The 16767-nt window shown below is 38.2% G+C and overlaps 1 protein-coding gene across 1 annotated transcript in view; it reads left to right on the top strand.

The window, feature by feature from the left end:
- The window catches only part of LOC136866481 (armadillo repeat-containing protein 2), a 130745-nt gene that overhangs the window by 67636 nt on the left and 46342 nt on the right, over positions 1-16767 (top strand). The window contains exons 11-12 of the mRNA XM_067143525.2: positions 1365-1514; positions 15744-15909. Coding sequence (XP_066999626.2) covers positions 1365-1514; positions 15744-15909 — 316 coding nt within the window. The remainder of the gene's footprint in view (positions 1-1364; positions 1515-15743; positions 15910-16767) is intronic.

The raw sequence follows: 16767 nt of genomic DNA, 5'->3' as shown, positions 1-16767 counted from the left end.
GAAACACTGCTGTATCCATGAAATGGATACGTATCAGGAGTAATGTCCTTGTTCTCCAATTTCCAGTCACTACGGTTCTTTTGTTTCACTGGCCATGCACATTTGGAACGACCTTGCACAGCATTTTCACTCTCAGTTTCTTCAATACTCATAGCACTCAAATAACTTTCACTGTAGCTATCACTCCCCTAGAACTCGGATTCATTTTCCAAAATGGCTATGAGCGCATTCAAACTCTCGTCATTATCGCAATACCAGTTCTACTGCATAATGGATACTGAATACCGATGACAAAAATAAACTGTTGTTCAACAATCCCGGTGTCATACAGAAATACAGACAGCATTGTTTACCAACAGTGTGTATTGTGAGGACGTATATTGAAAAGGGAATCTAATATACAAAGGTGAGACAATGCGTCATTGCAAGCTGAGTTCATCATTTGATTCATGTGCCAAAATGCCGGGCGCGACCACAGCTTGTCAAATGATGCAAATGGGTTAAGTGGGAAGACCTCCTAGTGTGTTCTTGTGGTTCCGAATTCACTGTCGCCCACATCCTCATAGAGTGAGGCGATCTCTCTGGGACGGAAGCTCAGCCTGCAGGAGACACTCATACTAGCCGTTGCCATGACGGCTGATCTTAATATAATATTGATTCGTATAGGAAACCTGAAATATTTGTCCTGAATGAGTAAATCATAATTTCAATATAATGGTCCAATATTGGAAATTATAAATTTTCCAGCCAACTCATTTTTGGTCGCCAGCGTTTCGTCCCATTGTTCCAATTTGGACTCATCAATTGGTGACTAGCACACCTACCAAGATGCATAACAAGACAACTACCATGTATGCACTTGCCTGTTACTGTTTCTTAATGGTTACAGTATTTTTCTTTCTTTCTCTTGACACGGGTCAGAGCAAAATGTAACTTCCACTAAAGTCTCAGTCTCATTTATGGCTGTGACAGTATAGAAGCTGCTGAGGTATGGGTGATGCTGAGTAATGACCTTAGGAGCACTACAGTGCCAGTACATCTGGATGTTATCAAAGGCGCTACTCATAAGGGCCAGTTGTGCCACAATAGCACTTTTTGGCCCAGTGAGGAATGCAGTGACAAATTATTTCACTCATCTTGCCTTGTATGCCTCATTATGGTGTCACCATTGTTTTTTTGCAGTTCTCCCATAATGTATAACCTTTGGTGGTGTTGTTTGAGCATCTAACCAACCTCAGGCCTGAAGACTAAACAGACATGTTGATCAAATTGTCATCTATACCTTAATTATTGGTTTCCCATTGTAAATTTACATTTAAATATTTGCTGTAAATAAGTTTCTATTAACAACCATACACTTGCAGATGATCCGTATTCTGGCCAACATGAGTATCAACCCTATAGTCGGATGTCGACTGGCTGGAGCATCTCCTAATCTCTTCTTCTCTAACAACAATAATGAAAATGATGAACAGAAGGAAGAAGAAGAGTCTGAGCAGGACATGTCCAATAAGGTTTGTGTAGTTCACTTTAGTTAATTATTTTCAGTTTGTATACGTAGTGCATGTGACTGGTGGATACTGCAGTAAACTTTGTTGTCTTAGGGCCGGTATTATAATAGAGGTTTAAACTGTTGGTTCAGGTTAAACTTCGAAGTTGATACTTTGACAATACGGGCTCTAATATGAAATTTATAACGTGCAATTCGGTTTATCTGTTAGTTGTGTATTATAAAACTTAATCTTAAGTTTAACTAGAGATTAATTTTACTGCCACTCATCTATCATTTAAACTGAAGTTTAAGAATTCATAATCTTACAACATGGCAGAACGAATGAATCTCGAAGATATTTTTGAGGTGTTTGAAGAAATACTAAGCGATGACGAAGAAGTGGTTCACATTATTAAAGACCACGGGCACTACAAGTTTTCCGAGCAAGGGGACGTCACTTTCATATATGGAATGAAAAATAATATTTAAATAGGTTTTGGGTTAAAAACAGACTGTCATAACCCTATTTCAGCAAATTGGTGCTAGAATAAAACATGCAACGAAAAGGTAAGAATGTAAAAATGACTTTTTGAACTGTTTGAATGTCAAAAGTGTAAATTTTAAAAAATAAAGGAACTTCCTTCTATTTCATGCTGTAGAACCCCTCAGTCAGCGACTAATAGCATTGCAGTTTTATGCCTCCCGTATTATGTTTATTAAAATGGGAGATTTCCGAGGAATTCATAAGGCCACTGTTTCATGGACTATATAAATAGTTCTGTACTAATTGCACAAGCAATTATATTTCCTTACAAGTAAAATTGGGACAACGTGTATTGCTTTTATCAGCCATTTTACCTACAAGAAGTAAACAAAACATTATTGATAGTCATCTTTTCTTGCAAGTCACTGCAAAACATTATCGACTCATCTTTTCTCGCAAGTCACTGCTACCAAGATTGTATATTTCCTTCTTCACCTCAGTTTAACTTAGGCCGGCCATTATAAGACTCAGCATCGGTTTAAACTCAAGTTACAGTTTAATTCAATCTTCAGCCCCTCATTATAATACCAGCCCTTTACTTGTGTAGAGAGGAGCCAGTGGTTTTAGTGGTGGAGACCTTCTACATCAATTTATAACTGAGAACCTCATTACAGTATACCAGGGAGATATCAATTTTTAGTTAAACATATCTCTTTCCATCAAATGATATTAAAAACTTGCAAAAGAAACCACAGAAAAAAATGTGGGATTATATGTGATACATGCAGAGTGCAGTCATTTAAAACCAAGCTATGATAGAAAAATGAACCATTCATCTCTCTAAACCAGAGTGGCTTACAATGGGCATTTCATCCCGTGGGCACACAGTACTGTAAGCAGGCTGGAAGGCAGGCAACGAGCTTATGCTATTCAGCAACAGTGACGTTATGGTTATGTTACAGCCCATGTAGGTTGGGCGAGGTTCTCCCCGTCATTCTCGAACACTGCACCAATACCCGATTTTGAAATGGAGGCAGATAATAAGGAAAGAAAGGGGGCAGAATTCCACATTGATTTACGTTGTAAAAGAATTATTTACCCTCATTGCAGTTTATGTATTTTGATTGGGTACAATAAAGAGTTAGGCCTACAACCTGAAATATTTTACATAATAAGTTACAGTTTTCACTGTTATATTTTAGAAAGTTAAGGTGGTTAAGCTGTGGCTTGTGGTTGCTTGGGTTTAAATTATCTCATAAACTCACCAACAATCCAATCATGCCTATTAGGAATAATATCAATTAGGTTATTTATTTGAAAGGATGTTATACATCTATTTGATAGATGCATTTACATTGTTGTTGTACTTTAATCTTGTATAGTAAATATGTATGTCCTCACTTGTGATGAAACTTCCACACCATTTAGAGGCTAGATATTATCATTGGATGCCTGATAAGTTTCAAAATACTATTTTCAGAAATTCAGTGAACAGGGAAGGTTACATAACACTATAACACTGTGCAAAATCAAACTTGTGAAATTATGTTAATATACTATGTTTTGCTTAATGAATGATGGGAATTTTACTTTTTTAAATGGAAATACAATCATTCCCAACCAAGGAATTGTAAATCGTAGCTTGTACTGTTAAACCATGTATCTTTGTAAATTGTAACATAAAAATGATAACATGTCAATTTTCTTTGGTTGTATAAATATAATAAAATAAAATTGACTGTTTATATTGAGCACAGTATAAATCAACCTGGAATATCTTGAAAAGATTGATTTTCTTCTGATTTTAGCATCTTTTTAAAAAAACATGTTATCCCAATCAACATTTCGCTTAGTGGAGGAAAGGTCCATAGTGACAGTTGAATGTCTCCTTGCAAAGTGTGTTCATTCTTTTGCTTCACTGTAATGTATGCTTGCTACGTAAACTGCCCGCATTTATATCAGGCCAACCTGGCTGCACTGGGCTAGCCTCAACAGCTGAGCACCTCTGCTCTAAACACAGGTGATCACTGCTTTACTGTTCCTCTTAACACTACCTCTCATGGATGGTGCATTAGTTTTCATCCACAGTCTCCTGCATATTGTAAGAGGCAACCCCAGTGGCTCTTAACATGGGAGCATGGCTGGCGACCATGAGGCTCTAGCTGAGTCTGGCATTGCTTTCACTTCTCACATTTAACTTTCCTATCTAACCACCAAGTGAGTTGACCATGCAATTAGGGTTGCATAGCTTTGAGCTTACATTCGGGAGATTGAAGATTGAAGTAAAAGATTGAATCCCACCATTGGCAGCCCTGAGGATGGTTTTGCTTGGTTTTCCATTTTTACACCAGGTAAATTCTGAGGCTACCTTCCCATTTCTGGCCCTTCCCCATCATTGCGTTGCTGAAAAACCTTCAATGTGTTAGTGTGACATTAAACCACTAGCAAAAAAATTTAAATTCCTATCCAACTTTCTTTGGCCAACTCTTGTTCCTTCCTGTTTCCAGCAGAATTAGGTTTGTGAGGCCTAGGATGTCTTTCATTTTCATGTTCTTCATGAATCTTTCCTTTCTTTTTCAATACCCTTATTTTTGAAGGGTTCTGATTTGTGTTCATAGTGGATGGTTGTCCATTTGTACTTCCTCGTAAAACTGTAATCACTGTCACCACCTCTTAACCCTCTGCTACATGATACAACATTTTTATTTCATTAATTAAAGATTTTGATACATTCCTTTCCGTAGGCATTCCCATACATGTTTTCTCTTAACTGTATCATAAGCTTTTTCCAAATCTAAAAATACAATTATGATTTCCTTGTACCTTTCCAGATTTTTCCATTATTGTTCACACTGTAAATATCAAGTCTATTGTTGTTCTATTTGGTCTAAAGCCATATTGTTCTTCCTCTAACTGTATTTCTATTATATCCCTCAGTCTTTTGTCTATGACTTTCTCTATTATTTTTACCCCATGTGATAATAGGGTTATACCTCTGTAATTTTCACATTTCTTCGTATTTCCTTTTTTGAACAATGGTAGAATGCTTCCTTTTTGCCAGTCTTCAGGTACGGTATCCTTTCATCCTTCCATATGGCATTGAGGGCTCAGTAGAGCCACTGTAGTCCACTGCTTCCTGCTGCCTTAATCATATCAGCATTGAATTCTTCTTTCCACTTGCTTTACCTCTGGTCATTGCTTTCACTTCCCTTTCAAGTTCCAACCTTGTTATCGGGTTCTCGTTTTTTCCTCCATCTATTATTTCCATTTTCTTATCTCCTTCTTTCTCTGAGCAGTCATCCTCATTATAAAGTTTTTCAAAATATTTTGCCATCACCTGAAGACCCTTTTCATCATGTACTATGGATCCATCTTCTCTCTCTAATGCCTTGATTTTTTCTTGATTTTTTCTTTTCGATTTTATTACTCCGTATAATAGTTTCTGATTTTCTCAACTATCTTGCTCAATTTTGTTCGTAAACTCTCCCCAACATTTTTCTTTTTCTTCCTTGATTCCTCTATACTTGTAGTTTCAAACTTTTATATTCCACATGTAACCTTTCTATCTTATTCTTTTTTTTTTCAAAATGGCGCCCAGCAATGACGACGTAGTGTTTTATCCTCCGAGTAAATTAACCGTAAAATGTGTCGAAAAGTGCGGAAAATGTCGAAGATTAGTGAAAAATGGAATGTTGTGTGATTCATGTGATCGATGGTGGCATTATAAGTGCGGAAATTGCCCTAGAGACGTAAAAACTAATGAAAATGTTGACTGGATTTGTGAGCAGTGTGTTCGGAATGTTGTAGTTGGCGACGGCGTTGACGATGAAGCACCGAAAACAATCGATGAGGAATATAAAAGTGCATTAGAAATTATAAACATTCTACAAAAGGACAACGAGGCTCTTAAAGTTGAAAATCAAGAATTAAAAGAAAGACTGCGATCGCTAGAATTTGGGACTGACCATTCTTCGAGTGATATACCGGTACCAGTAACAAACTCGAACACGTGGTGTCAAGTAGTTCATGGATGGCCGGCTAAGAAGAAATCTACAACTGAATTTCCGGAAATAAACATCAGAAATAGGTTTTCTGCTCTAAATAATTTTATTCTGGAAGAAAGTGATCGCGCGCGTGAAACCAAATCATCGCGATCCGCTGCCGTTGCCGTGCCGAGGTTAAAATTTAGGCCTAGATTTCAGATTCAAGACCCAGTTAGGCCTAAATCAGCAAAGGTAGCTGTGTTTAGTGATAGCCAAGGAAGGGGAATTGCGGGAGTGATTCACGACGAGAATATAGCAGCAACCGGAGAAATATATCCAGGAGCTTCTATCAGCAGTGTCCTGGAAAACGTAGAAGAAGCAACTAGGAACTTCGGGAGCAGCGATGCAGTGCTTATCATCGGTGGGACGAACGACGTAGCTCACGACGACGCCAAGAATGTAAGATCACAACTTAAACATACACTAGGGAAGCTGACCCACACTAACGTCTTTGTAGTGAACGTGCCCCACAGGCATGATTTGAGTAGAGACTCGTGTGTAAACATTGAAGTGGACAAGGTCAATACAGATATTGTTAAAATTTGTTAACATTTTCAGAATACTCAGGTTATTGAATGCAGCAGTTTTGAGAGATACTGTTATACAAAACATGGCCTCCATCTAAACAATTCAGGTAAACGAAAGATAGCAAATATTGTTCTAGATTTTATTAATCTTAAGATATGTACTGTAAAACAGGCAACTCCCTTGAGTTATAATACTGACCAGGAAAACTAGTAGAAAGAGCCAGCTGTACTTCAAGCTGGCTCAGTCAACTAGAAAATGAACTCAGGAAAGTAAGGAATTTCAAGTTACCCAATTGCAACTGTCAAGTTTTAGGGAGGAAGGGGGTCTGAGATTGCTCTTGGTAAACTGTCAAAGTGTAGTAAATAAACAATTAAAATTCAGTACATTGATGGAATCTTATGAGACTGATGTGGTGATAGGAGTGGAATCGTGGTTGAGAGAAGGGGTGGGTAATAGAGAAGTATTTCCAGAAGGGTATACAGTCTTTCGTAGAGACCGAGGAGATAAAAAGGGAGGGGGGTGTTTATTCTGGTGAAGGAAACTTATTGTTCACATGAATGGTTTACCCAGTGGCGTATCCTGGAATCTCCACTGAGGCATGCAACTAGTAACCATGCAGTTAACACAATGTATTAAGTAAATTTCAATTCTACTCACCCTAATTACAAATAGGTGAACTCGAGCCAAACAGTTTTACTGTAAGTTTCTGGATTGAACGTGCGTACACAATTCTTGTTTTCTGTTTTTAAATTTACGAGGGTCCGCCTCTGTAGTGTAGTAGTTAGTGTAATTAGCTGCCACCCCCGGAGACCCGGGTTCGCTTCCCGGCTCTGCCACGAAATTTGAAAAGTGATACGAGGGCTGGAACGGGGTCCACTCAGCCTCGGGAGGTCAACTGAGTAGAGGTGGGTTCGATTCCCACCTCAGCCATCCTCGAAGTGGTTTTCCGTGGTTTCCCACTTCTCCTCCAGGCAAATGCCGGGATGGTACCTAACTTCAGGCCACGGCCGCATCCTTCCCTCTTCCTTGTCTATTCCTTCCAATCTTCCCATCCCCCGCAAGGCCCCTGTTCAGCATAGCAGGTGAGGCAGCCTGGTCGAGGTACTGGTCATCCTCCCTAGCTGTATCCCCGACCCAAAGTCTGAAGCTCCAGGACACTGCCCTTGAGGTGGTAGAGGAGGGATCCCTCGCTGAGTCCGAGGGAAAAGCCAACCCTGGAGGGTAAGCAGATTAAGAAGAAGAAGAAGAAGAATAAGAACTTCACGAGGGAAGGTAGAGGTCTCCCGGCTTTAACTATTTGAATCTTTTCATCTAACGAACGGCCAGTAAATGGCTTTCCAAACTGATTTACAATTATATCCGTTTTAGACTCATCCATCGTTAATACCACACGTGCGCAAAATATAATAAAACACCGAAAACGACGAATAGCACAGGAACAGCACACACAGAATGAACTCACTAATCAGCAAAACACACAATGAATTAACTCACTAGTTAGCCACAACTCAAGCACGGGAGGTAAGTCACCCCAGTGGCAATGGTCAGTTTCGTCACGTTGGGTTCTCGCTGGGGGGTAATCTGTGTGTCCCGTTCGCTGTAAACATGTCGACTTTCTCCAAGTTGCTAACAGATGGCAGAGGGTAGCACGGGTATGGGGTGACAAATTCTGACCAATCTTCAATTGCAGCGACATCGTTCGGAGGGTTTCAGAACTACGTTCTGCCACTGAATGCAATTTTAAGATTGAATGCCTTACATCCTTAACTCCTCCATTTGCTGTCTCTTTCTTCCGAGAGTGGAATAGACGGCGAGACTACACCAGCACCACACGTAATCAAGCAACGGAACTAGTACAGTTGCGCGGACCTTTTGAACTTCTGACCGATGAAATGGTTAATATTTGACCTGAAACAACCTAAAATTGTAAATCAGACAGTTCTTTGTGTTATCATAACGCATGCAATGAATGCCTTGCATTCAAGGAGAATACGCCCCTGGGTTTACCGATGAAAGGGATGAAATATTAGGGATAAAATTAGTTTGTGATAATGTGAAGTAGGTGGGAATTATAGGAACATACAGGCCTGGAAGAGAGGAAAGAGACATGGAAATATTTGAGAAAATAATAGATTATACTCATAAAAACAATAATAATGATATGGTAATAATTGGGGGAGATCTAAATTTGCCTGAAGTTGAATGGAATGGAGCTGCAAGTGAAGCCCATGAACAGAAGCTGGCAAATAAATTAATTTGGGAGGGAGGATTTACACAAGTAGTACAAGAACCGACTTGTCTCAATAACTTCCTAGATGTATTTTTGGTTAAACCATGGGAAATTGTTGATAAGACTGAGGTAATTGAAGGAATAGGAGACCATAAATCTGTAATAATCGATGTAGGACTCGTACCAAAAAGGCTTAATAAGAGGGTTACACAAGACAAGAAATTGTACAGAAAAACTAAAGTTGATGAATTTGGGACTTACCTTAAATCACAATTCAGTTGTTGGATAAGTGAAGGAAGTAATGAAGATACACTTTGGGCTAAATTTAAAGGAATCATTTGGGAAGGAGAGAAGAGATTTGTACCTGTTAAGAAGGGTAAAATGACCTCAGACCCTGTTTATTATACAAGGGAAATAAGAAAATTAAAAAGAAAATGTAGAATAGTAAACAAGAAAATCAAAGAGGGTAGGGAGAGTAGAGAAACTAGAAAACAGCTAATGAGGGAACTGAATAGAGTGAAAAAGGAAGCAAAAGAGAATTTTATGAATGGCATACTTCAAGAGGGTAATGACCACAAAGGGAAATGGAAAAAGCTGTATTCATATATCAGGAATCAAAAAGGAAAAGGAATCCAAATTCCTACAATGGTGGGAAAAGGGGGTGAACACTATTTAACAGATACTGAGAAAGCAAACCTATTTAGTAGGGAATTCAGAGATTCAGTAGATGATTGTCAGGAGTTGGAAACCGAAACAGAAGATAGAGAGGGAGAGAGACAGAGGGAAACAAGAAGCTTCTCATTCACAAATGAAGATATTCTCAGAGAAATTCAACTGCTTCAGCAAGGAAAAGCAGCAGGAAGTGATCAATTTACTGGGGAGGTATTAAAGACAATGGGGTGGTACATAGTGCCTTATTTAAAATTTTTCTTTGACTATGTCATAAATAATAATGATAAAAATTGGTTCATGAGGAGCCAGTATGGATTTAGAGGCGCAACTGGTGGGATTTCAGCAGGACATATCAGATCAGTTGGATTCAGGAGGTCAGTTAGATTGCATAGCCATAGATCTTTCCAAAGCCTTTGATAGAGTGGAACATGGAATATTATTAAAGAAATTGGAGGGAATAGGATTGGACGTAAGGGTTACACGTTGGATAAAAACATTTCTAAATTCAAGGGTTCAGAAAGTCAAAGTAGGAAATGATGTATCGCAGGAAGAGAAAATTTGGAAGGGAATTGCACAGGGTAGTATAATCGGTCCGTTACTTTTCTTAATATATGCAAATGATTTAGGGAACAATATAACATCAAAAATAAGATTGTATGCAGATGACATAATTGTTTATAGGGAAATAAACAACATTGAGGATTGTTCGGAATTACAAAGGGACCTTGAAAGTATCCAACAATGGGTTGAAGAAAATAATATGAAGGTTAATGGAGGTAAATCAACTGTTACAACTTTTACAAACAGGAGCTTTAAAACTGAATTTGAATATACTTTGGATGAGGTAGTTATCCCAAAAGATGGCAAGTGCAAATACTTAGGTGTGAGATTTGAATGTAATTTGCACTGGAAGGGTCATGTTTATGACATTGTTGGGAAAGCATACAGATCGTTACATGTCATAATGAGGCTACTTAAAGGATGCAACAAAGAGTTAAAAGAAAAAAGTTACTTGAGTATGGTTCGTCCATTATTGGAATATGCAAACAGTGTTTGGGATCCTCACCAAGAATACCTAATAAAAGAAATAGATAGTGTGCAGAGGAAAGCAGCAAGATTTGTAACAGGGGATTTCAGGTGAAAGAGTTGTGTATCAGAATTGTTAAAGGAACTTGGGTGGGAAACTTTAAGTGAGAGAAGGGAGAAAACTAGACTTATAGGATTATATAGAGCCTATACAGGAGAAGAAGCATGGGGAGATATCCGTGGGAGGCTTCAGTTGGAAAATAATTATATCGGCAGGACTGACCACAATTATAAAATTAGAAGGAATTTTAGCAGAAGCGATTAGGGTAAATTTTCATTCATTGGGAAGGGTGTGAAGGAGTGGAACAGTTTACCAAGGGTAGTGTTTGATCCTTTTCCAAAATCTGTACAGATATTTAAGAAGAGAATAAACAGCAATAGAGAAAATAAATGAAGTGTTAGAGGGCATTCGACCAGTGCAGGTTACTGTAAATAAAATTTAAAAAATGTGTGTGAATAAATTAATTCCATCCCCTGGTCTAAGGAGTTTGGACAGCCAAAGTAGGGGACTGCCTGTAGGGGTGAAGTACAGTGGGAACTTCGAGGGCCCTGGGACCGCTACGGTAGCTGTGAAGGCCCTTCAGGAACTCTGAAAAGTGGTGGCAAAAGGGGCTCTGGTTAAGACGCAGCAGGTCATTATGCTACTTAGGTTCCAGAATGGGTAAAAATAAAAAATAAAAAAATAAGTAAATAAATGCAATGTAAAGTTTAATCTTATGCCAGTTGTATAGTATCATTTGAAGTAATTCCACATACTGTATATCAGTTGACTATATTTGTAAGTAGTACAGGAGATATTATAAGTAGAATTTTGTAAACAATATAAATTTATTAAGGATGAGCTGTGTGTTTAATAGAAAAAATTGTTAGCGTAAATTGTATAATATTGTATTATAGGAAAATTTTCTTCTCTTGTTGATTTAATATTCAGTGCTTGACAATAATGTATTTTAGTGTACCATTTGCCACCGAGATAGACACCTCATTTGCAAATAAAGAGAATTTGAAATTTGATTTCTTTCTTCACCTTGTTCCTTTCTTGTATTTCATTTTTTATTTTGTCTGTCCACTACCATATCTCCTTTCCCTTAACCTTTGCTTTTGTTTTCCTGCATACCTCAATTGCTGCTTCCACAAATGTCTGTCTTAAATTGTCCCACTCTTCTTCTCCACTTTGTATTTCCATGTTAGGCAACTTCCTTTTTATACAATCTTGGAATGGCATTCTTTAATCCTCCTCCTCCTCCAATTCCCAAATCCTGCTCTTTGGTTTCTTCTTCAGTACAACTTTAGGGGTTTTTACTTGTTTTAATTCTGCAATTAATAATCTATGATCACCTTCCATACTTTCACTGGGGATTATCTTTGTATTCATGATGTATCTTCCCCATTCTCGGTCTGTTATTATAAAATCGATGAGTGTTCCATACTGTCCATCCCAACTATATTGGCTGATCTTATGGCTATTCCTCTTCATAAACCATGTGTTCTTTATTATCAGGTTATTTCTGATACAAAAGTCCAACAGTTTCTCTCCATCTTAATTTCTATCGCCATACCCATGTGGGCCCAGAACATTCTCATATCCCATTCTATCAGTTCCCACATGGGCATTCAGATCTCCCATTATCATGATCCCATCTCCAACAATATGTGTTTCCAGTTCATTGAGGAAATCTTCTTTTTCTTCCATGCTACATCCTGTCTGTGGAGCATACACCTGTACTGTCTTCAGTAGTTCCTTGTTTTTATGTATGTGCATTATTATAATTCTTTCATTTACATACTCAACTTCAGCTATTGGTTCAACATTCTGATTCGCTACAAATCCCACTCAATATCTGTTCTCTTTTCTGTTACCCATCCAGTACGAGGTGTACCCCTTCTTTAGTTTCTTCATCCTTTCCCTTTCCATTTTACTTCACTTAATCCCAGGATGTTCAGTTTTCATCTCTCTATTAGGTCAATCAGTTCATTTTCCTTCCCATTCATTGTTAAAATATTTATTGCTCCAAATAGGGTTTTGATCTCTGATCTAACACTTGCACGAACATCAGCATTACCATCATACTGTGCAACTGTAGCCAGAGGCTTGTTGTCAATTCCATTTTCATTTTTAAACTTCCATCCGAGGCTTGTTGAAAGCAAGTACAAATTTACCCATCTGCTGACCTGCTAAGCCTAATGCATCTGAAGATTTTCTTTCAGGGTTTACTCCCTTAGCCTTTGAAGAGTCCTCTTCTCTGCAAGGCAGTGGTTTCCTCTTATAATTTTCCCTGGAGAGGATGGGTTGACTCATCTACCATCTTCGCCATTCCGAAGGTCTCCTTCTCTGCCTAAGATGCTGTTAAGGTCTTCGCCCATAACCCTGGGCATGGGTTCCACGTTATACCCCGTGAGACTGGGTCCCTGCCTGAACTTAGCTCTCCTTCACACTGGCCTATTGATGTAGAGGATACCCACCCCTGCAACATGGATGTGCCAGACAAGAATTACTCAAGGGAAGGTGACCCTATCTCCTTTGAGCCGGGTTAATGGTTGTGTATGATGCCACAACCACCTGACCACAGGTATAAAATTAGACAGGATTTTATCAGAAACAATTGGAGTAAATTTTCATTCATTGAGAAGGGGGTGAAGGAGTAGAACAATTTACCTGGGGAAGTGTTTGATCCTTTTCCAAAATCTGTACAGATATTCAAGAAAATAAATAGCAACAGAGGAAAAAAAAAATGTGAGAGGGGATTTGTTCTCTTCACGTTATTGTAAATAAAGAATTTTTGTGAATAAATTAATTCCATCCCCTTGTCTATGGAGATTGGACAGCCGAAGTGGGGGACTGCCTATAGGGGTGAAATACAGTGGGGACTTCAAGGACCCTGGGGCCACTACGGTAGGTGTGAAGGCCCTTCAGGAGTTCTGAAAAGCGGTGGCAAAAGGGGCTCTGGTTAAGACGCAGCAAGTCATTATGCAAATTAGGTACCAAAATGGGTTTAAAGAAAAGCAATGCAAATGTAAATCTTATAGCAATTGAATAGTATTACTTGAAGTGATTCCACATGTTGTACATGAGTTGATTATGTAAGTACAGAAGATATTATGAGTAGAATTTTGTAAATAATATAAATTTATTAAGGATGAGCTGTGTGTTTAATAGAAAAATGATTAATATAAATTGTATAATACTGTATTTTATGAAAATATTTTCTTTTCCTTTTAATTTAAAATTTGGAGCTTGAGAACAATGTATTTTTGTGTATTATTTGCCACTGAGATAGACACCTCATTTGCAAATAAAGTGGTTTTGATTTAATTTGAAAGAAAATTGATGCAGTTTGCAGATTTTCATAATATATATCTTCTTTTTACTGGGGTGCAAGAAAGCAAGTGGACTGGAGTCTCTAGCCATAACAACTACAGTAAAAACACACAGGATTCACTGCAAGTAATGACTTTATAGTTATCAGGATCAGTGATGGTCAGCAAGGTTGCACAACTTAATGACTAGGGAAAAATATCATTGGCCTGAGTGAGCAGTGCTTTTATACAACTGATGTACAGAGTGTCATCAAATTATTCCCAGCTGGGTGCTCGCAATACTTGTGTATGACTGCTAGAAGCAATGCTGTTGGAAAACAGGCTAAAATGATCTAGTTGTTGGAATTTTTAAGGTTAGGAAGACAAGAAAAGGGAAAACTTAGGATGAAGATAAAAGTTGTTGAGAAACAAACTTGGAACAAGTATAGTTTCAGTGAAAGTAAAGAATAAACAGAATAATAATAAAATAAAGACATGATGTCTTAGTGATAACTTTTATTTCATCTCATGCAGATTTCAGATATTTCTCTAGGAGTAGCCAGACTCCTTATGAATCAAGGAACAAATGCCATAAGAGTTCCATTTATAATGTAAGGAAATGATTTGTTTCTCAACAGCATTGACTTATTGCTTGACTGCATTAAAAATTAAGTTACCGGGCAAGTTGGCTGTGCGGTTAGGGACGTGCAGCTGTGAGCTTGCATCCGGGGGTTTGAACCCCACTGTTTGCAGCCCTGAAGATGATTTCCCGTGGTTTCCCATTTTCACACCAGGCAAATGCTGGGGCTGTACCTTAATTAAGGCCATGGCTGCTTCCTTCCCATTCCTAGACCTTTCCTATTCTGTCATCACCATAAGACCTATCTGTGTCTGTGCAACATAAAACAGATTCTAAAAAAAAAAAAAAAATTAATTTAGTTTGTTGGTTTTGCATGGCCTTTTTTAAAATATTTTTTGTAGATATTTCAGGTTGGAAAACAGAAACATCATCAGGAAAATGTAATCAAATTGCAGAAATACCTGAGAAATGGCTCTGGGAATGACCTACACAAGTACAGAAGCATTAATCAGAAGGAAGGGAAAGAATATATTTGAAAGTCAAGAAAGACAGAAACTAGTGTAGAGAAAAATGGTAAGAATGGAATGAAGAAATTGATACGAAGAGCCTCCTTTGATGCTGGTATAATCTTAATCAGCAGAGATAAAAATTTGAACATTTTTAAACATATATTTCACTAATAGAAAATATATAAATAATTCAATACTTTCAAAGCCAGAATAATTTTCTTTTTCTCTTTATATACTACAAGCACTAAACAAGTAGCTCAGTATATAACTGGCTGTAACAACCATTTGTTAATGAGGTAGATTTTGATTAGTTTAAAATTGAGGCTATATTACAGTAAGAAGTTAATCTGAGCGAGTTGACTATGCAGTTAGGATCGAGTAGATCTAAGCTTGCATTCGGGTTTGAGTCCTGCCATCATCAACCCTGAAGATGATTTTCCGTGGTTTCTCATTTTTACACCAGGCAAATGCTGGGGCTGTACCTTAATTAAGGCCACAGATGCTACCTTTCCAATCCTAGACCTTTCCCATTCTTGAGAATTTTTATGTGTGTGTGTGAAGTTAAACCACTAACAAACAAAAAGTCTTGTCTGGTATCTCTTTTTAAGATTATATTCGTGGTCATTCATTGTTGTGTATGTGCTAGTCTGACTCTGCAGCAAGGAACAAACAGCAAAGAAGTGTTGTATTTTTTTAACTTTATACAGTTTTGCATATGACGTATCACCTGAATTGTCATGGTTCAAAGTTAAATTTATTTAAGTTTCCTTTGTCTTAACTTTTAGACTTGGTCTAATGTGTGAAATTGTAATACTGTTACAGAATGGCAGTCGCTTCCTAGATATTCTCTTGACAATATTACATCGGAAGTCTGTGAGTGATAGCGAAGAGTTGATGCACAGTGTCTTGAGTACACTCAACAATCTATCCTTTTATCCAACCACCAGTGATGGGGCATTTGGTGAGAGACAAATGGAAATGGCACAAGGTATGTTGAACATAGTTAGGTTACTTTGATTTATGCTAAAATAAGAAAGCATCACACACAAAATATCATTTAGAATGGTAGAACTAGGTGAATATAACCAAGCGAGTTGACGGTGCGGCTAGGGTTGTGTAGTTGTGAGCATGCAATTGGGAGATGATGAGTTAGAATCCCACTGTCAGCGGCCATGAAGATGGTTTTCTGTGCTCTCCCATTTTCATACCAGGCAAATGCTGGGGCTATACCTTAATTAAGGTCATGGCTACAACATTCCCAACCCTAGCCCTTTCCCTTCTTTGTGTCTCTGAAAACATTTGATGTGTTAGTGTGACATTAACCCTCCGTTAGGTGGGCGGGCTACAGGAGTAGACCAGCCATTTTGTTTTCGCCCTCACTCCTAGGCTCGCTGGCTGTAGAGGGGGAGACTATCAGTACCTTTCTTCGTTACACTTTTCTCGGGATTTAGTGTGCTCTGGCTCTGCTTATTGAAGTTGTCTTTCTACAATCTCACTTCAGAGTTGGTTAGGCTACAACTGTAGCCTGCGTGCCCAACCGTGTTTGGTGAGCAGTGATCACGTTCAAGTGACATCTACTGGTTTTAGTGATGAGTTTTGTATTGTGAAATGGTTGGATGAGGACTGTGAACTAGAATCGGAAGTGGATGGTGATAGCGATGAAGGGGAGGAGGATCACGTGACAGAGGAGATCCATAACTCTGACACGGAGAGAATTATTGATGACGAAGCAAATGTGATGGGGAAGATTCTGACGATATGACTTCTGAAGAAGAAGAACACATTTGAGGCAACATGTTTTGCTATGGAAAAGATAATTTTCAATGGAAAAAAGATATTGCGGCTC

The sequence above is a fragment of the Anabrus simplex genome, chromosome 1 (assembly GCF_040414725.1).
Source record: "Anabrus simplex isolate iqAnaSimp1 chromosome 1, ASM4041472v1, whole genome shotgun sequence".
NCBI lineage: Eukaryota > Metazoa > Arthropoda > Insecta > Orthoptera > Tettigoniidae > Anabrus > Anabrus simplex.
Note: the sequence above shows the minus strand (reverse complement) of the source record. Positions and strands in the feature narration are given on the sequence as shown.